The 21066-nt window shown below is 39.2% G+C and overlaps 1 protein-coding gene across 1 annotated transcript; it reads left to right on the top strand.

The window, feature by feature from the left end:
• Positions 1 to 455: 455 nt before the first annotated feature.
• LOC115008393 (immunoglobulin-like and fibronectin type III domain-containing protein 1) lies at positions 456 to 18109 on the top strand. The gene is made up of 23 exons (XM_029431980.1): positions 456 to 498; positions 5967 to 6057; positions 7098 to 7220; positions 7613 to 7752; positions 8424 to 8523; positions 8665 to 8746; positions 8831 to 9023; positions 9146 to 9259; positions 9651 to 9819; positions 9914 to 10186; positions 10348 to 10557; positions 10758 to 10817; positions 12797 to 12912; positions 13052 to 13193; positions 13269 to 13562; positions 14109 to 14411; positions 14659 to 14838; positions 14924 to 15052; positions 15152 to 15231; positions 15446 to 15638; positions 16339 to 16635; positions 17365 to 17691; positions 17784 to 18109. Exons 2-23 carry the CDS (start codon positions 6012 to 6014, stop codon positions 17786 to 17788), a joined length of 3576 nt encoding a protein of 1191 aa, XP_029287840.1. The 5' UTR covers positions 456 to 498; positions 5967 to 6011; the 3' UTR covers positions 17789 to 18109.
• Positions 18110 to 21066: the final 2957 nt, after the last annotated feature.

The following is a 21066-nucleotide window of genomic DNA, read 5'->3' as shown; positions in this document are numbered from 1 at the left end:
TTATAAAAGTAATCTTGAAAAGTTGTGAATGATCACGTCAAAGGATCAGGGTGTCGATCATTGTGAGAAATTATTAAACTCAAAAGTGAAATTAATCACATGATCAGTATACCGGTGCATAGAGCATCTATGTATGTATTGATATCATGGTGCCAATTAGCTTAATGCCATTCTTCAGAAGTTAAATGTATATCATTCAGACCGCGCCGTAGGAAGCTCATGCATTTGTCAGAAGAAGCCAAAGTCATGGTCATCCAGCCTTGTAGCCTTGGTTCCCCCCCCCCCCCCCCCCTCCCCTTTACTGGAGGTTGTGATTTATGCCAAAAACAAAAAAGCAATCCCTTGCTTGGCAGGCACCCTGTCTGACACCGTGTGTGCTTGTCGTACAGTCATTGGCATTCCTCTTTGGATTTAATAGCTTAAAGACCAGGGACGCAACACTCAAATATCAGACTGGGAAGCAGCAGCAGCACTCAAGAGGATCACAGCAGTACTGAGGTAAGTCCATCATTCATCGCACACACAGCATCGCTCTTCGATGGAGGTGTTAAGTATTTAGAGTTAGCTACAGTCTTTAACACCGAACTAATCCTGTGGCTAATTCACTCTTAAATCCCAAGATAACGCTGGGTTAATGTGTCAAACTGTCAAAACGTGTTTGCCTATAAACACAATTGAGCTGCCATGTTTCAGTAAGTGCTCCGAGATGTACAGTGCAGTGTTTTGGTTTTCCATCGTTCACGTTATTTAAAGGAATAGTAAATGTTGCTTCCAGATTTTGCTGCTTGAATGTTCACTTATATGTGTACATTTTGTATTAGCGTTAGGTATAAAGATGTATATGTATAATATATAATAATTTAGAAAGGCTAAAGTACACTTCCAATAGAAACAGTGTCTTCTTAACACAGTTCAAATTAACTGCTTAAGTTTGTGTGGCCACTTCTTTTGTTAGGAAATTTAAATTATTCATAATTCATATTCTATCAACACGTTCCGTCGCAGACAGATTGTTGGAAAATAAACACAAACTGTTTCAAAACTGGCTGTAAAAAATTAAAAATAAAACTTTCAGCAGCAGCATCCTTCTTCTTATTTAAACTGTAGGTTTAATTGTTATATTTACCACAACAGTTCCAGTCTGTTCACTGACAAAGATACAATGCAAACCTTTAAAATCTCTCTAAATGTAATGCAAAAGAGAGATTAGTAATAACCTAAATTACACAAACATGCCACAGCACATGCTTAGCATCAGCGTCAACTCCGTAGATAGCCACATCTTTCTGAACATGCCCTTAGTAATAATGTTTATGATGCTCTCAGTCTATGAGTCCTGTGCAGTATTTTAGAGCCGGTCACATGAGCAGCTGGTTAACAGTAGCGTGCAAAACACAGGCCACATGAAACCCATAAAAAAACTCTCACGGCAAAGAGTCACAGTTTGTACACACAACATGTTTTAAAACCAAACGTCTTAAAACCAAAAAGGGAGCAGCTCAAAATGTTTGTTGAGCACAATAAATATTTAACTTAATATTTAACTGTGCTCTGTTTGGTTTAAAAAAAAAAAAAAATCATGTCACTTGTAGTCATGTTATTAAAAATAGTCATGAGGTAAATATATATATATATATATGTTCAAACTTGCTTTACTGTGCAGGTTTCACCATATTACGAGTCACTCATAATGTCAACAGTGATTTACAAGCATATTAAGATGTTAGAGGTGGGATGTTCACAGTTTTATGTGGCATGTGACATATCGCGTGACAATCCAGTTTTCTCATCTTCCAACAGCCGTGGTCCATCGACACCCGAGAATATCACACGCCTGTACTGGGTGGCGCTAGATTTATACAAATAGTATACATGAGAGAAGTCACGTATGCCAGAAACAAAAGTTCAATGTGTCTACCTTATCAACACTGTGGTCAACAGTTGTCAACAGTTTTGTAGAACATTAAATAATGCGGAAAAATCTCATGTCATTGTTGATTCAGGTACATTTTTCTTTCATTGTACGAATGTCAATTAAAGGCCCTTTTCTCTAATCGTAAACCTAATGCTCCATATTCAATTAACTGAAGTTTCAACTGAAACTCTATGAAACGACTGCAATAATCTGGTAGAATAATTGTATTAATGTGTCAATGAAACTCTGTGTTGGAAAGATGTACATTTGAGTTTCTTAGCTTGAGGATTTGTTTCTGAAACAGTAGCGTATCAGCGCTGCTATCAGCAGCATAGAGCTCTAAAGAGAGAAGTCAGCCTGTCAATCGGTCACTCAGCCAGCCAGAGAGCTGCGTGTCTGTTCTGTTCACCTTGAGGTATGAGGAGCTTAAGGTGGCTGCTGCACTGTGTTAACACCCTGTCCAGTCATGCATTAACTCTACTGTGCAACAGTTTGGTCGGCATAGAGAGTGCACGGCCTATAGTGACGGTCAGGAGGTTAGTCTAACTCAGGGGTTGGGAACCTTTTTGGCTGGGAGAGCCATAAAAGCCAAATATTTGCTAATGTATTTCCTTGAGAGCCATATATTTAATAAAATTGAATGCAACTTTATGCGTGCAATTGTTTTTATGTATAACACGTCTCCGAGTACTAAAAGCGCTATCAGTGTATCATTGAACACGTGCTCTTTTATTAAATAAACTGAACGCTTATGTAATTTATCTCATTCATGTGCACGTTTCAGTGTTTACTGCACGGGTGTCAAACTAAAGGCAATTATATCCGGCCCGCGAGAAAATATCATATGTTTATCATAACTGGACCCGCCGGTTTTGGTAATTAAATCAATGCATGGCACAACCACGGGGAAAGACATATTTGAGGAAGTATCTAAATGTGTGAGAAATTAAACTGCCCCGGGACAAACTGACGAGACTGACGACAGATGGAGAGTCTGCGATGTGATGAAAAGAGCGGATTAGTGGGCAGGATGCGGGAGAAGACAGCATTCTGCTGATAAAATGAGCGTATTTGCCGACTTTGCAGCTCAGAAACTAAAATTGAACTGCTCAGCAATGCGTTTGCAGTTGACTTAAATATGTTCCATATCTTTTTGCACTTTATTTATAATATGTGTATCCTGTTCAATACATGTGGACCGTGTTTGGCCATCGACGTAGTCCCAGTTTTTAATGTTGGCCCTCTCTGTGATTGAGTTTGACACCCCGGACTGCTTGCTTTGCGCAGTTTCTCCTCTGCTCGGTTTCGCGAAGGGAGGGGCTTCACTGCCGACACACACATGTGCGAACACACTTACAGTCAGAGACACAACTAAAAAAAAAAATCTGCTGCTAAAAGTTTTACTTTAAAATGACGCAGTATAATTATTTATTACTTGATTACTAAAATTGTCTGCGAGCCATATTGTCTCATCGAAAGAGCCATATATGGCTCCTGACCCCTGGTCTAACTGGTGACAAGGGGAATAGCTTCAGAGCAAAGAGCTACAGAGTTTAGACAGCATAATTTACTTATAGGAAACAAAGGTTTCACAATGTCCCAGGTTTAATCTCAGCAATGCACCTGAAGAGTATACTCAGTCTGCAATAGGATTGTTTTAATCAATTTGTGATGTCTGTGTGTGATGCTGATGTTAGCGGCGTATGCAGCTTGGGAGCATGAGCATCTCCCCACTAAAGACATAAACCAAAAAGCTAGGACAACAGAAGGTTCAGGAAATAGCATCTTGCAGCTGTACCAGGAATATATTGTCTAGCTCAATGCAATGCTCTGCCTGTTGCCAAAGTCACCTTTATTACCAAACTAACATTTGAACCTGCACTGTATTGAAGGTGAGATTTCAAGCACATTGTTGCTGCTAAAATCAGGTTATATGGTTATGGTTATGGGAGGTCTACTGTAATGACAATCTTACCGTCAACATGATTGCCTAGACATGCCGGTTGCACTAATAGCAAGGACTCGTGTTAACATTTACCACATTGTTAGATAACCCTACTGAGAGTAGTCGAGTTTTCAGTGTCACTCACCAAAAGCGTGCAAGGATGCATGTCCTTCCATATAAAGGTTTGCAAAGCCATTTTTTCTTAAAATGTTGAAGATAAAAACGATAACAAACCAGAAGAACATTGCTCCATAGCAAAAACTTGAGGTTGGTTGGTTAAAGGTAAATTTAACCATCAGTGCCAATTGTTCCAAGTTACACAAAGGGGTTATGAAACATTGGCAAATTTGACAATGTTTAAAAAGGTAGTAAATACAAAATGTACATCTATGATTGAGGGATTGCCTCCACAGGACTCTCAACAAGGCGACAGCTCAGCCGGCTGCGAACAGTGCAAACAATGGCAAACATGCTGACAGCGCTAACAGTGTTAACCTGAGGGGGAGGCTTACGCAACATCGTCGTTGGTCGGGACAGCGTTGTCATCTGTCAGTGCAGAACGGTGGCGATTAGATACCAGAGGGACACGCATGCACACACGCGCGGCCGGCCCGGCTATCATAATAAAGAACACACAAAGCGAGTGTGACTTCTTTCTCTGCTCAAGTCCACATTACTCCACTATATCTTTACACAGTAAATAGCTGTTTGCCGCTTTATTAAGGCCGTGTATATACACAACGTTTAAGAGCGGCACAACTGATTCTTGTTGACTAATATTGACTGTCATATCAATAAAGATTACAGGATTATGGTGAAATATTGGAAGAAACTCACTAAGGCATTACATTATAATCTCTCTAAGTGAAGAAAACCAACTTCCACTTGACTAATTTTAAAATAGCAGGATTAAGTCAAATACTGTAAACAGATATTGGAGTTAGAACAGTTTTGAACCTCAGTCATGTTTAGTATATTATATATGCCAATCATATAGTAACGTCTGTTAATCCATTTAAAACCCAGCAACACCGACTCCATTTCAATTAATGTCCCATCAGTCTATTTTAGTGAAGTGACATTTATCATCCTAACTTTAGCAACCATGTGGGGTACTGAAAGATAGCTATGTATGCACAAGTCGAGATCCCTGCTGCGACTGGATCTGACAGATCATAAAAAAATAGTAAATTGATAAACATGTAATCCTTGGAACATCACGCCAACATGCTGCAGCTTAAAGTGACAACAACCATTCTCGAATAATGAGAGTTAAAGGGGTCGTTTGAATCGTTTAAAGCGAAGGTTGCATGAGGAACTTATCCATAATCGGTGTAGTTCTTCACCTCCAGTAGACGGCGGTCGGCACGCCCCTGCCCCAGTGGATAAACGTATTTTAGCCACCTAAACTTTCTAATTAATATTAGCGGCCAATGGCTACATCCAGTGAGTCTGACTATTAATACACAGATGATGGATAAGTACCTCATGCAACACTACCATAAAAAAATCAGAACTATCCCTTTAAAACCTGGTAAGAACTGACATCATGACGTTGATGAAATACTAAACTCCAGCTCTAATTTTAAGAGGATTTTAATTTTGGGGAATGTGATAACACAGCATGCAGAAAGCAGCTGCATGGCATACAGCCACAGTTGATCATGTTTTGAGTCTCTTAGTGTATCCTGAGTGTGCAGTTTAAACGTGTGCTCAAATTACAACTATTACCGGAAATTAAACTAATCCTAGCACAACTCAACGGGGATTACTCTATTATCTCCAACATATGCCAACATACAAAGAGAAGTATATTTGTACATTTCTGTATAGAATTATCCAATAATAAATCACAAAGTTGTTCAAAGTCACTTTCTTGCCATCAATTAGGGCTTTCAGGGCTTCTCCCGACTACACTGAATCCTTAAACAAATCTCTTTCAACGATACTACCGATTTACAGCAAAGTAACACTTGGAAGCTACGTGTGAATTATTCATTCTATTCTGAAAAAATAAGCATAAATTATATTTCCCACTTTTGCTATTTAAATAGATCAGCAGAGCCACAAACGCTGTACTTAAATCCCTTCCATTGTCTATTGCAGTTTGGGAAATCTGTCTGAATCCCTCCGGGAATCAAAGGACTCAAGATGTTCAGAAGATCAAAAGTGACGGAGGGGACAGCCAGTGGCCAAGGTATGAACCAGAGTGTGATCTCATTTTCTGCACGAGGAACGTCCAATGTTAAGTTTACCGTTGTACTGACGACAGTAATGAGATGACACATTTCCAGATCAGAGTCGAACAGAATTGGTAGAATGAAGTTGCCAAGGAGATGTATGTGTGAATAAATCTTAAGAAAATTGAGAATATAAGATTTATATTGAGTTTTATGTCTGTCTGATGCCTCAAATGGTTAATGACTTGTTCAAGGAGTCTTACATACAAAGACTTCAGCTGCCTGTCACTGCGATTCAGACATTTCAAGGCTGCTATTTGTCCATTAGCAACCATTCTCAGACTTTACAAGCGTACACATAGTCTACTGAAGGTCAACAGGATCTCATAATGTAGCTAGACATACATTGCAGACATGTACACTGTATCCCATTGTATACCGTTGCAGCATTACATGGCCAAACAAACTAAATATATTCTAGTCTAATCCACAATCATATGTTATTGCCATGTTGACATGTGCCGTATATGCTCTTTAACATGCCTTATCAGATCCCGCTGCAGAAAAGGGTAGAGAAGATAGGATTAGCGGACAAAAGAAGCCGTCCTGAGCAATCTGCTTCTCCCTCCGACTGCTCATGAAGGCATGAAAAACTGATATGCAAATCAGTTTTATTAATATAATGTATGTGCGTACATGTATGTTGTGCTTAGATATGTAGGTGCGTCACTACATATCTGTTCTCAGGTTGAATTTTAGGCATGGATTCCCGAGGAAAAAGGTTAACAGGATAAAGTTATTGAAATGTAAATGTGTTGAACATGTGACACAAGAGAGTTTTCTACTCCAGAGCCACATACGTACGGCTCTGAATAATAAACGGATCGTGTTTAACATTAAATATTCTAATATATCATGGATTAGAATGGGTTCCCGCATGCTTTGGAAGAAGGGTGATGATCTGAGGGTTTGATATGATCATGATTGTTTGTTTTTCTCGTCTCTTTTAAAGTGTCAAATGTGTTGTCAATGACATTTCATTTTCCAATGTCGACAGTGGGGATCAAGAAGAAATCTAGAGTCCCCGGGGTGATGATAACACAGTTTATCGAGACGCTGCCGGAGGAAAAGACCCATCCAGACTTCACCCGCAAGCCGATTGCTTTGACCATCCAAGAGGGTAGGACTGATAGAATAAGAATAATTTCAAACATTAATATCACAAATTATTCCAAGATGTAACATCCATCGTTTTTCACAATGGATTAGATCCATTACTTTTGTGCAATGGGCCAGCAGGAGTCCTGCCATTCAACAGCCACACACACACACACACACACACACACACACACACACACACACACACACACACACACACACACACACACACACACACACACACACACACACACACACACACACACACACACACACACACACACTATGCGGGCATCAGGCATGTTATGTCATTAGATCAATCAATACCAAATAACATAAATAAATGAATATATTTGCATCTGTTTCTCGTGTTATAATATGATGCAAACTGTCTTTTTCTTTTCTTTTTTACAGGCAAATTTGCTTATTTTAAAGCGATCGTCACTGGAGACCCACAGCCGACTGTAACATGGAGCAGAAATAATGGAGATGTGTCTGATACGTTAAGATATCAAACTAAATACGACCCCACTTCTAACGAGCACACGTTTGAGGCAAGTGAAACATGATATTAAATTGCAGTGATAGTGTACAGCAACATGCTGATGGAAAAGAAGGGGTGGAAATAGATAAATAGACAGAGAAGAAGAGAAGGGGGGGGGACAAGAAGCTATTTAATAACATCAATGTCATCCAGTCTTCTGACACACCAGTACTTACAGATGTCAGCTTCATGAAATGGACTGGACACCCAGATATCCTGTCAACTCACTGCCGTTTGAGATGTTAAATAAAAAGCAAGCGGTTACACATCAGGAGACAAACTACCGATCAAGCAGTGTGCAAAGCCACTAATTGTTCTAGAATATTTATATTAATATTCATTGGATACTGTATCGCAGAGATTCCCAAACAAGGGTACTACCATAGTGGGGGTCCTCTCTGCAGATAGAAATGATCTTTAGGTTAAAAAAAACTAAACCACTAAACTAGCTACGATAGGCCGACTACGCAAGTTTTAACACCACATGTAGTAAAAACTAGAAAAGGAAACAGAGAAGTTGAATAGATTTTTAAAAGTAAGAGATAAATGGTTGAACAATGGTACAGCTGGAACCAGGAAACACAAAGCAGAACAATAAAAACTGTTTTTGAGATGAATGTGTACTTGAGCCGATCTGATGCGACTGTGTGTATTATAATTAGCAACTCTTATATCTTTCAGATGCCAAACGTTATGCCGGATCAGGCCGATACCTACAAATGCTTTGCCTTAAATGAATATGGACAAGCCATAGTCACAGTTGTTCTGAACGTGATTGCAGGTAAGGACTTTCTGCTTACTATAGATCTGATACACGTTATTCAGACCCGTCCCCGTACTCATCACTCTGCAGTCCCCTCTCGTATGTTGTTTAATTATATGATTGTATTAATAATGCGAGTAACTTCCTTTCTGCTTTCAGTTGGTTTCAAAAAAGACAAAGTCCAGCCACCACCATCTGAAGCCACCAATGGGAATTTTAAGAACGTTTTAAAACGGAAAAGGTGGGGGGTCGGGTTACATCTTTTGATTGTTTCCTGTGTTTCGTATTTTCTTCAACTGAACGCTAACCCCGTTTTAATTTCCAGTAAGATCCGTCCGAAATCTGAGCAACAAGAGAGAAAAGATGGAGAAATGGATCCTAGATTTTGGGAGCTCTTACTGAGCGCTGACAAGAAAGACTACGAGGGAATCTGTGCAGAGTTTGGAGTGACAAACTTTCGTTGGATGCTAAAGCAACTTAATGAAAAAAAGAAAGAAAGGGAGGAAGACCAAGCCCAGGTTTGTCATTTGTGATATTTGCATTTTTAATTTGCTTTTCTTTTTTTCGTGATGAGGTTTTTAAGATGCGTAGATACATTAAATATTCTGTAAACTGATTTCTTATTCTGTTTTTGTCCCAGTTCGTCAACCACCTGTCTAACCTGAAACCGATGCAGGTCAATTCAGATTGTAGTGCATCCTTTGAGATCGACATGGATCTTCTTGAACAAAGCAACTCCATATACGTGTACAAGGTTAGTGTGAAAACACAATGATAACTCTCCTATAGCAGCTCTATAGCTCCTCGTAGTCAAACTGCATAATAGTCTTCCTAATTTTAACTTTGTTCATTTCATTTACAGTCCGGGCAGTACTTGTAAAGATGCATCAAGATATCTTGCACTGGAATAAGTGCTGGATGGATGCACATCATCTACTAGTAAACTAATACCTCACTTTATCATTCTGCTGAGAGATTAACCACAACCTTCAGTGAACAGCGCTGCGTATACTCGAGCTTATGGCTACGGGTTTGAACATGTTTTGATAAAGTTCTGCTATGATGCCGTTTTCTCGCAGCTATGTTTTGCAGGCACAATTTGAAGCCTTCCAAAAAGTAAATGACGTTGTGTATTCCTCCCACAGGATGGTGAAATGATTCCATATACAAAGGAGTTGGGAGAGAAGATGAAGCACACCCTTAACAAAGTGGGGAGAAAGTATATTTTCAGTATGAGGGACCTTATGCCAGACGATGCCGGACTGTACCAGTTGGATGTAGAAGGCGTGACGATGTTTTCCACTGAGTTTAAAAGTAAGTAACACATCAGAATATTAAAATATAATAAATGTAGATGTAACAAAACTATTTTATTCTTAAAAAAAATACATCGCTTGTTGTTTTTCAGTCCCCTCGGTGGATTTCTTGGTGAAAATTCAGGAAGTGAAGGCAATAGAGAGAGAAGATGCAGTTTTCGAGTGCGTCCTGTCAAATCCCTTCTCCAAGATTTTGTGGTTTGGCAAGAATTTGCCGCTGGAACAAGGAGATAAATATGATATCGTGGTTTCAGAAGACAAGCTCATTCACAAGCTGGTGATCAAAGACTGCATGATAGTAGACAAAGGAATTTATTCCGTCTGCGCAGGAATAAAATCTTGCAATGCATGGCTTGTGGTTGAAGGTAAGATATTAAACTCCACCAAAACTCCTTAATATTGAATAATGATAATGATTTGTAATGGAATAACAAGACGCCTGATTCACCAAATATTACTTCTCATGTCATAATATGACATTTTTAGGTGCACACTCACAACAAATCTGCTTGTTTTTTGTTTTCAGCTGATAAAGATGCACAAAAGGGCAAAAAAGCAGCAAGGAAAACAACACGGGCAGGGGGAAGTGGGGTGGATCTGCAGAAGGTTGCCGAAGAGCAGCAAACTAAATTAACACAGGAGAGAGAGGAAAGGAAAGAGCAGATTAAAGCTGCCGCAGCTGCACCTGCACCTGAACCCCCGGCTGAACCTAAGGCACCGAAGGACCCTGAGCCCGGTAAGAACGCCGCCTACAAGGTTTTATGAAACAGGGTGTTGAATTCACAATCAAGGAAGTAATGTTGGAAAGGGTAACACTAAGGTGATGAGTTTTTATATCTATGCAGTTATTTTGTTATTTCTTTCTCATCTTCAATAAATGCAACAATGATTTGTTGAAGTAATTTGGATATAATACAAATGTTACATTTCTTTTAGTAATCGTAAACAAACCTGCAGCAGTGGCAGATCCACCCGTTGTGGAGGAAGTGCACGTTGGTAAGAAACATGAATGGTTGTGACAACCTCTGCATGCAAGGTGAATACGACAGCTATTTGAAATATGAGTAAGTTCATTTATCCTAAATATAAAAAATGTATAAAAAAAAATAACAAAAGGTTGTTTATACCGCTGCTGAGGTCACTGTAATGTGTTGGCTTTATTCCATGTTGTGTTGTCAGCTCATTATGTATTACATGCTAAAGCAAGTTCTCTGCCACACATGCAAAACACACTTTAAATAATTGTTTTTACAGTATGTCTTCTCAACAAAAACACATCTACTCCTTCTCCCTCACTGAGCATTTGAAAATATAACCGTATCCCAAACTCCACCACTGCAGTTTGGAAAAAGATAACAAGCTCACAAACATCCTTTAAAAGAATGAGTGGCGCCGATTCGTAAAACTGTAGACTACAGCATGATTTTGCGGATTCGAGTGATTTGTAGAAAATGCACTAAGACGATGAGCCTTCATCAGAGCAAGTTTCATGTGTCGTCAAAGGTGTGAACACGGGTACAAATCTAAAATGTTTTTATACCACCTGTGATCGCCGACAGGTGATTCAGTCAAAACGTCACCAGCACCGGCTGCAGACTCAGGAAGTGGTAAGAGAGACAACGTGTACAATTAAGAGAGTAATTTACTAAATCAGCTTTAATTGACTTACCGATGTTGTTGCTGTGAGGCCACTCAGCTGAAGAAGACATCGGCGTTGAGAGAATTGATCCACCACTTGCAGACGCAGGAGGTAGCACAGCAGATAAACTGAAAGTACAACAGTAATGTATTAAAAGACTAAAAAAATTACTTTATTTTGTATTAGTAACACGATAGAGTTTAAAAATGAACGAATAAATATCTAATCGAATGATCGTATTCTCTGTAACATCTTCTGTTGATGTGCCATCGTTTCTCTAAGGGTGTGACATAATGACCATTTTTAATATAATACTGATACAAAGACTCACTGGGTTTCCGTTAACAAAGCTTGCAAAGTGTTACGTTTGCTGAAAATGTTCAGGAGTAATCTGAAGCGTACGTGATTTGTAGAAGATGCACTAAAACATTCCAAACACTGTGACGAGTTTCATGTGTCGTCAAATTCTTGATGGCATATTAACAGGTACAAATCTAAAATGTTTTTATGCCACCTGTGATCGCTGACAGGTGATTCAGTCAAAACATCCCCAGCACCGGCTGCAGACTCAGGAAGTGGTAAGAGAGACAACAGTTGAACATATAAAAGTGAGCAAATAATTGACTAAATCAACTTTAATTGACTTACTGATGTTGTTGCCGCTCAGCTGAAGAAGACATTGCCGTTGAAAGACCGCCACTTGCAGGAGGTGGTACACCGGATACTGAAAGTACAACAGTAACAGTATTAAAAGATTAATTGTTTGCATTTAGTCTCGCAAAAGAATAATTAACAAATCAATATCTAATCAAATGATCTGTAACATCGTGGTTCTGTAAATTCACCAGTTTCTCTAATATCAAATTCATAAATGAGAGGGTGTGAAATAACGATTAGCATGTGGAAACAGCGTTTTTTAAATATAATATTGACACAAAGACACTTTTCAAACTTGTTCATGTCTTCTTCCTAAGTTGTATGTTTGCTGCTCGTCATTGTGCTTGCTTTTGATGTCATTACCTTGCTTTGTGTTTATCATAAACATGAACCATGCACGATACGAGTTATATGTTCACCACATTTATTATTATTATTACGTTTCTTATACTTGTTATAGATTATACTCTTAATGCCTCATTTTGTTTTTACAGTTGTGGAATCCTCAAACTTTTCAAAGTATAGCATCTAGAAACATTAACTTTGTTTTATGTAAAGAACAACTATATATATATATATATATATATATATATATATATATATATATATATATATATATATATATATATATATATATATATATATGTAGTGGAGAGTAACTTTGTTTCACTTTGCCCAGTGCCTGAAATTACCTGTGGACTCTCTGATGTTTATGCTTTTCGTGGAAAGCCGGCTGACTTAACTGTGAAGATGAACATCGACTGCGACGGCACCTGGTTCAAAGATGGAGATCAGGTAAAGCCCCTGAATTAACACGCTTACTACATACTGAAAATATGAACATTTTACAGATCGATCATTTATCTGGACGTTTCCATTTGGACTAAATTGTGACAATTTGATAACGTTGTCCCTTTCACATTTGACTTGCTAGATGAACTCAGGTGCTGGGGTCACCATAACCAAAGATGTAACCTCTCACAAGCTGACAATTCGAAGCTGCACAGATGACGACTCTCGAGTGTATCGTTTTGTATCAGGGGATATCAGTACACAAGGAAAAGTCACTGTTGGAGGTACACTTTACTCCAATTTACAGAACATATATCAAATGCCACAACAAGAAATTAATTATTCTTTGTGTTTCATAGACCTACCTGAATTTGACCCAGACGACCTTCACAAATTCTCCAAACCTGTGATCGTTAGAGTGGGCCAGAACGCTGCTTTCAAGATGCCCTTTCCTCCTCAGGAGTCTTTGGTCGTTAGTTGGTTCAAGGATGGCACTGAGATCAATGACGGAGGAGGAGTTAAGATTGTGAGGGAGCCCAATCACAGCCGGCTGCTGCTCAGAGATTGCCTGCGGACAGACGCAGGGGAAATAAAGATCCAGCTCAAAAACCCATTTGGAGCTGTGGAGGCCACATCACAGCTTATTGTGCTTGGTACGAAAAAAAAAGAAAAGTAATCTAACAAGAAAAGTGAGAAATACAGAGAGATAAAGAAATTACATTTCCAGTTTACTCCTACATTCAAACACACACAATAAACGCTCACGTTACTAAGCATCAGGGGTTGCATTAAACTTTCAAGTTGTCCTTCATTTCAAAAGTTTATTTTAATTAAAACATTTTTTATGATAAAACATATTGAAATTTAATTTTCAGATTATGCATTTATAAAGGGAACGGAGAAAAAAGATGATTTTGGCCTCACAGACAACTTATTATGTCAGTTTTCATTTTATTCTGAAAGGCTGAACCCGTGGACCTCTGCTGCCACACAGGAGAATTACCAGCGCCACTATCAGCCAAAGTTTTAATGTCAGGGAACGTTTATACGCAGGATCGTCCTCCGTGTTCTACTCCATCAACATGACTGATGGATTTTTCTGTCACTGTTAAATAAATTCAGTCATTTTAATGTGACGTCTGATAAGCATCACATTTATATAATGTCATTTAAAATGTAACACCATGTATTTGTTACAGATCGACCGGGTCCACCGGAGGGCCCAGTGGAGACCTTGGAAACCACTTCATCTATAATTGAGATAAAATGGAACCCCCCCAAAGACGACGGCGGCTCCGCTGTCACCAACTACATTATAGAACGGCAGCAGGCAGGACAAAGTCTGTGGACGAAACTTGGGGACGTGTCAGCTGACAAGACCTCCTTCAGAGACAGGAATGTGACTCATGGAAAGAAATACAACTATCGCATCTACGCCGAAAACCCAGAGGGCCTCAGCGACGCCCTGGAGACGACTGATAGCATTATGGCTGGCATATTGAGTGAGCGTAGAAAAAAGAAGTCTCATTGAGTAATCCTCAGCAAATCCCATGTTAATCTCCCTCAGGTTGTGATACGTGAAAATGCCCCTGGATAGTTTTCTGATTTCTTCCCTTCGTTTGTCACTGGCACTGCGGAGAGTTAACAATACCCTGCAGTGATAACATGTAGCTGTCCTTAATGTATTCTAAGTATTCAATTATGAATAATGAGCTTACTTGATTAATTGGACTACTTGTCATTCCTCAGTACTCTCCGGTCCACCTGGTGCCCCCACCGTGGTGAGTGCCTCTAAGACCTGCATCAAGTTGACATGGACCCCTCCGGAGGACGACAGAGGAGTACCGATCATCGGTTACCAACTGGAGAAACGAAAGAAGGACACAAATCAGTGGATTGTCCTGAATGCCATTAATGAACCTATTGAAGGTTCGTCAGAAACACATACCATAATGTTTCTCATTGCTTATTTTCATCACGTCTTTTCATGCAATGCAACTAATTGCATTTTCAGACGTGAGCTATGCAGTGAAAGAAGTTACTGAGGGAGCGGAGTACGAGTTCAGGGTTTCAGCGATCAATGAGTCAGGATCAGGAGACCTAAGCCCTCCCTCTGCAATGGTGTGTGCAAAGAATCCCAACAGTAAGTAGTTAACTTCATCCGTATTAATTATTGAACTTTGTTATCCAGAACAATGTTTGTTCCCCGTCTGCGTGTCATGTTTGATGCGTTTGCTTCCAGTGAGACCTTGTTTTAAAGACCCAGAGGACTTCATTGTTGTCAGAGCAGGAAATTCTGTACGTGTCAAAGTTTTCTATGAGGTAAGAACAAGCCTAAAAGCTGGTGTGTATCCCAAGCCTTTCTTCCATAGTGTGGATCCTAAATCTAGCTTTTCCACAGAGTGTATTTCATAACTTATTCCCCCCCTATCCAAGCCATGTCATATTCTTGCGTGATGCACGTACTGCACTGTGACATGACTACACACTGTAAGCCTCACACTTTATCTCATTTATCCGATATTGATATCTCCAGGCTGAACCTCCACCTCAGATCACTTGGTTTAAGGATGATGAACCAATATCCCCGTGGATTAACGTCATCAACACAGAGGGGATGTCTCAGCTTGTTATTCCCTCATCAAAGCGCTCGGATTCCGGTTTATACACTATCAAAGCCAAAAACTCCGTGGGTGAGGCTTCATTCGACATTGAGGTTAGAGTCACAGGTAAGGACACGTTGTAATACAGTATTATAAGCGCAGAAAGGTTGTGTAAAGCACTAGTGACAGTTTTTAACCGAAACTTCTGGTGGCAATTAATTTATGGTGATATTAATTAGTTTTTCAATCCTGAGGTCTTTAAATGATAAATTAATTATTGGAAATAAGGAAGTAATTTAATTGCTTGCATTGTGAAGAGGAGAACGTCAATATATCGACAATATTAATTGAGTAATATTTAGCCAATTAAACGTCAATTATATATATATATATATATATATATATATATATATATATATATATATAGAGTGTATATGCACTGTATATACACTATATATATATATATATATATATATATATATATATATATATATATATATATATATATATATATATGCACTGTATATACACTATATATATATATATATATATATATATATATATACACATATATATATGTAACCATAATGTCAAACCCTAATTAACAGTAAAACAATTTCTAAATGAAATGAGAAACATGATTCTTACTGTCTGACATGCAGCAACAAGATATGATTAATTAACAGCAACAAATAAACAGCTGTCAAATGCAAATGTATCCAAAACCCCTGGGAGGAATGAATTGCCTCTTGAGTATGTTTAGATTATATGGAGAATTGATTTTGTCCTCTCTTAGCAAAATAATCTGAATCATATTTGTTATTAGATGAACCCAAGACTCCCGGGCCAGTGGTGCTGGAGTCAACAGTCGACGGCAAAGTGATGATATCATGGGCTCCTTCTCCAGACCAGGAGCTCGACGACCGCATGTACTACGTGGTGTCTCAACGTGACTCCAACACCAGAGTGTGGAAGAATATAGCAGATCGCATCTTCACTACCACGTACACAGCCAACAAAATCAATCCTGGGACAGAGTACCATTTCCGGATCTACGCCAAGAATGATATGGGCCTCTCAGATCCATCTCAGTCGCCTACATGGGGCGCCAACAGCAACAGAGGTGGGTCACTGTGCTTGTTCCAGTTCAGTAAAGTTTGACAATATCACGTGTAATCTCTGTTGTTCTTCTTTAAATGTTGTGCTATCTGCACACAACAAAAGACATTGTTGATTGGAGTTAATCTGCTTCAGGGAGGCATGAGCAGGACTTTATTATACAATAACTGATAGTGACGGCCGAATAATCCAGCTTCTGTGTTTGGAAAATAACCTTTTCAAACACAGACGTACATGTTCATGGTATAACTACAATGACTCCTGAACAATCCCAACGGTTTATACCTTCCGATATAACTTCTTAAATTACAGTACAGTTCATCTAAAGCACTGTAGACGCTCCCTAACAGCTGTAGCACACTAATAACTTGCCCAACTGTTTGACAGCAATTCAATACATCAGTGGTGATTACAGTCCAAATTTGGAGTAATTGTGTTCTGTATCGAGCCGTAACACTCATTTGTAGCCATGCTTTATGACAAGGCTTTGCAAAAAAGGGATATAAAATCAAAAGTTTCTATTTGTCCATTAGTGATTATGACAAAATGCCTCATTATTATGCTACGGTGGTGAACATGGTAAACACATAATCACTGTGAGCATATTGCTTTGTTGACATAAGCAGACATTCAACCTCCCATAATCACTAGCATGGATGAAAAGCTAAAGTTTGAAACATTTCTGGATCCTAAATGATATCAATCCTCTTCCTCTTCCATTTTTCTTGTCAAGTTCCCAAACCTTCATATGGAGGCATTTCATCAGAGGTCAGCTTTGAGAGGCCTCCATCCATCTTGGTCCCTCTCAAAGTCCACTCACCACCCAAAGGTTACCAACTCTACATGACGTGTGCTGTCCGAGGATGCCCTACGCCCAGTGTATCCTGGTACCTGAACGACGTCTGCATCAACTCAGACAACAACTACTACATCACCAACTCCTTTGGTGTGTGCTCGATGTACATTCTTAGAGTCCGAACAATAGACAGCGGTGAATATAAAGTTGTCGCGACCAACTCGTTCGGCCAGGCCGAGTGTTCCACGAAACTTAAAGTTAGAGGTAAGGTTTAACTGAAGAGTTGGAGAGGTTTTACAAAACCCATTTTCTGTTCATTCTTATGATTATGTTTCTCTCTACTTTCTTCCCTGCAGATTAAAGCGGCATGAAGGCTTTCCTCTTCCTGAGATGTTCTGGACGATGAAGAATGTTTTACTGCATAGAAAGTGTGTGATGTTGTTTAGTGCTGGTAAAAGCATCTAAAATGGTCTAATGGACAAACTTATTTATTTGAAAAGCAACTGATTTACAATTGTTACCCTGTCATATGGTCTATATACAGCGCTAACCTTTTTAGTTTATTTAAAACACGAGTTACCCTGTGTTCAGAAAGAGTAACTATATAACACGATTGCCGTGACAAACTTCAATGAAAAAGACATCCGTCAAACTTTCTCTTGTAGCAACTGCAATAAATCAACAAAGTGACAACTGTTTGTAGCCTTCTTTTTGTTTTGAATTATACTTTTATCAATACTCTTCCCTAATTTCACTGACAGAAACAAACTCAGTGGCAGTCGTTAAAGCAACAGATGTTTCCAGCACGCGTTTCCAGCAGCACATGGCTCCAGTATCAGAGCCCATGACGTCATGCGCGCCACATTAAGCTCTAAACAGAGTTCACATTTCCTTTGCATTTCCATTTATATCCACCTGAGATCCCCAGAAAATTGTCATTAACAAGACCCTCAGTTGCAAAGATTAAATAAGCGAAAGTCAAATCGCCAGTGAAGGAATAGCTCTCAGGGAAACAACTATGTTAACCTGCACGTATGTGTGAAAGAAACTCACATACTTTCACATCACTTACTTTATTTTACAAGGCATTTCTGACAAGGCCGACACAAATCAATGTGACATCCATGAAACATAGCCGCTGGATATAGGCCTAACCTTTTGACTAAACACATACAGCCAAGATGCCTATTTTGATGAACTCGTACTCACTGATAGATAGATGTAATAATGCATCATTGTTCTTCCTATAATATTAGGAAGTTTGTAAGATATTTGCACTCACCTTCCTCTGCCAGGTCAGAGGTGACGTGTCCTGTCGAGCCATCAGGCTTTTCTCGCCAAAGTCTCTTTTATGAGGTATTCAAACTCTCTGGATAAGTCGTGCTTGTTTAACCTCTGACGATGTGAAGCCCAAAAAACCTGCTCAGTGCAACGAGTCCATCGCATCAACACGCCACAAGCCACCATCTTTTTATAATGCCACCACCGGTCCGGTTGTGACTCACCGAGCCACAGGCATGCTGTGAGTCCATTGATACTTTTGGAGGCTAATTGGAAAGGCCAATTCATTCATATCAACCAGAGATAATTTTACCAAATAAAATGTCTCATGTTAATGTTTACTGGCCAGTAAAGTCCATAGTGCAGTGATCCTATTACTAGAGTCCTTGTAGAGCAGCCAGTCGAAAGCGCTTGGTGAGATGCTTTGACCCTTGCATGGCTTTTGTGTATCCATCCATCCATACAGTATTACCCATCACTTATTCGTCGTGGTTTATCTGACAGAATGTGAATCTTGATATTAGTATCTATATAATGCACCTGGTGTTTTTATATTGTCAGCAGTAATGGTGGAAAAGTGTTGACTGGATACGTCCAATACCAGATTGAATGAACAGTCATAATGTATTTCCAGAGTGAACTGCAAAGTGATCGCTTTCATAGGGATGGGTAAGAGGAACCTCCACCCTTTAGCACTGCTGTAATATGGGTTTTTAGCAACTACATTTCACCCATGTAAGGGTTTTTTAATGCTCTCCAAACTTTTATCACCGAACAAAAAGGGGTGTCACCTTTGAAATATTGGACAGTGAGAAGTGTGCGAGCCGAAGACGGATAGCGGAACATAGACAACGAAGAACTAAAAGTAAGTCCGATTTATTTATTTTAACTGCATATTGGCCGTGTCAATCATTTTCATCAAATACAATCCATTTTTATTTGTTGGGTTTGAAACGCTCATGCGGGACGGTTTCAGTCAACAAGAGGTACATGTCAGAGCAACTGTACAATTATTTAAAGATGGGACGACAGAAAGGCAAATATCAGGACTGCAAACAGTGCAGACTAGCTTCAATACAATCCAGTTCTAGAAATGTTTAATTCATGACACTAGTTATTTTCAGACCAAATAGCACTGAGTGATAAAATGGGTTTATAAATGTCATAATTTTTTGGATTAGGTTTATAGGATTTCAAAGCACTTCATTCTGTTGCTGCAAAAATCTACTAATCCTGACAAAAGAAAAGATATATTTAATGACCTGCAGACATGCTGCTATTTAATATACCTGCTAAAAGTTGTTAGTGTCTGGGCCACAACAACAAGAACTGCCTAAATGTACTGTACTGTGTGTAGTGCCACGGGTACGGGAGTGATATCTACAAGAAGTACGCCCTAAAACCGCCATGTTTCAAGAATTACTGCAGTGAAATCGGCAGAATTTTGATACCCTGTAAAAAGGAGAAAAAAGAATGAATGGAAAACTACTGTTAAAGATCTCAACTGCCATATTTTTACTCACAAATGTGACCTCCCCAACCGGCTGCCCATGACTAATGATTGAGCCGACTATGATCAGTTTTCACTACAGGATGCGAGACACTTTAAAGCCTTGATTTGATCCTTTTTCATTGTTCCTCTTATGGTCCTTAAAATTAAAAAGGGCCATGTAAAAAAGCCGTATGGCCATTATCTTGATGTACAGCCCAATTAAAATTATCTCTGCACTGAATATCCTAAAATAATAAATCAACTAACTTTAACTTTACATGACCATTCACCAACACTTTGGTCCTTGCTATCCACTGGTGCTTGACCTATCGGTCTCCTGGGCGTCAAAGAAGGTCCAAGTCATCGCCAGTATCTTTCTATAAGCTTGGTTAAAACAAATTATGCATCTCATATTAACTCTGCAGAGGTTTTTGCTTGTTTTTTCATGAATAAATCAAGAACACAATCAGTGCTTTTCACCTTCCTACACAAAACGATTCCACACGATCGCTCGGGACAAGACGTTTGAGGTTAAACTTTCGACCCTTTTTTCCCCGGTAGTTAACAACTAGACGCCCAACTGTGCGAAACATAATTTTTAAGAGTTGGTGGCATAAAAAAAGATTTACAGATATGTGCGTTGGCTTAACAGTTTGATTCCAAGACATTCTGCTCCTGTCTAAGTTTGGATCCTGAGCAGTTAAATCGTTGGCACAGCCACTCGACCCCATATGCAGTCGGGCAGAGTCAGCCGCTAGGTGGGATTTCACATTCCCCATTTACTGTCTTCCAGCATGTCTCAAAGCGTCTGCACCAATCACGTAGCAGTCAAGGCATCCATACTTTGACAGGCTGATGTCATATGT

This window comes from Cottoperca gobio, chromosome 5 (genome assembly GCF_900634415.1).
Source record: "Cottoperca gobio chromosome 5, fCotGob3.1, whole genome shotgun sequence".
Lineage (NCBI taxonomy): Eukaryota > Metazoa > Chordata > Actinopteri > Perciformes > Bovichtidae > Cottoperca > Cottoperca gobio.
This window is presented reverse-complemented; position numbering and strand designations above follow the sequence as displayed.

Bases quoted from the DNA above. Each gene is read 5' to 3' on its own strand.
- LOC115008393 (XM_029431980.1), top strand. From the start codon at position 6,012: ATGTTCAGAAGATCAAAAGTGACGGAGGGGACAGCCAGTGGCCAAG. The intron at 9,820-9,913 runs GTAAGTAACACA...GTTGTTTTTCAG, and splicing joins GTTTTCCACTGAGTTTAAAA to TCCCCTCGGTGGATTTCTTG. The intron at 15,639-16,338 runs GTAAGGACACGT...ATTTGTTATTAG, and splicing joins CATTGAGGTTAGAGTCACAG to ATGAACCCAAGACTCCCGGG.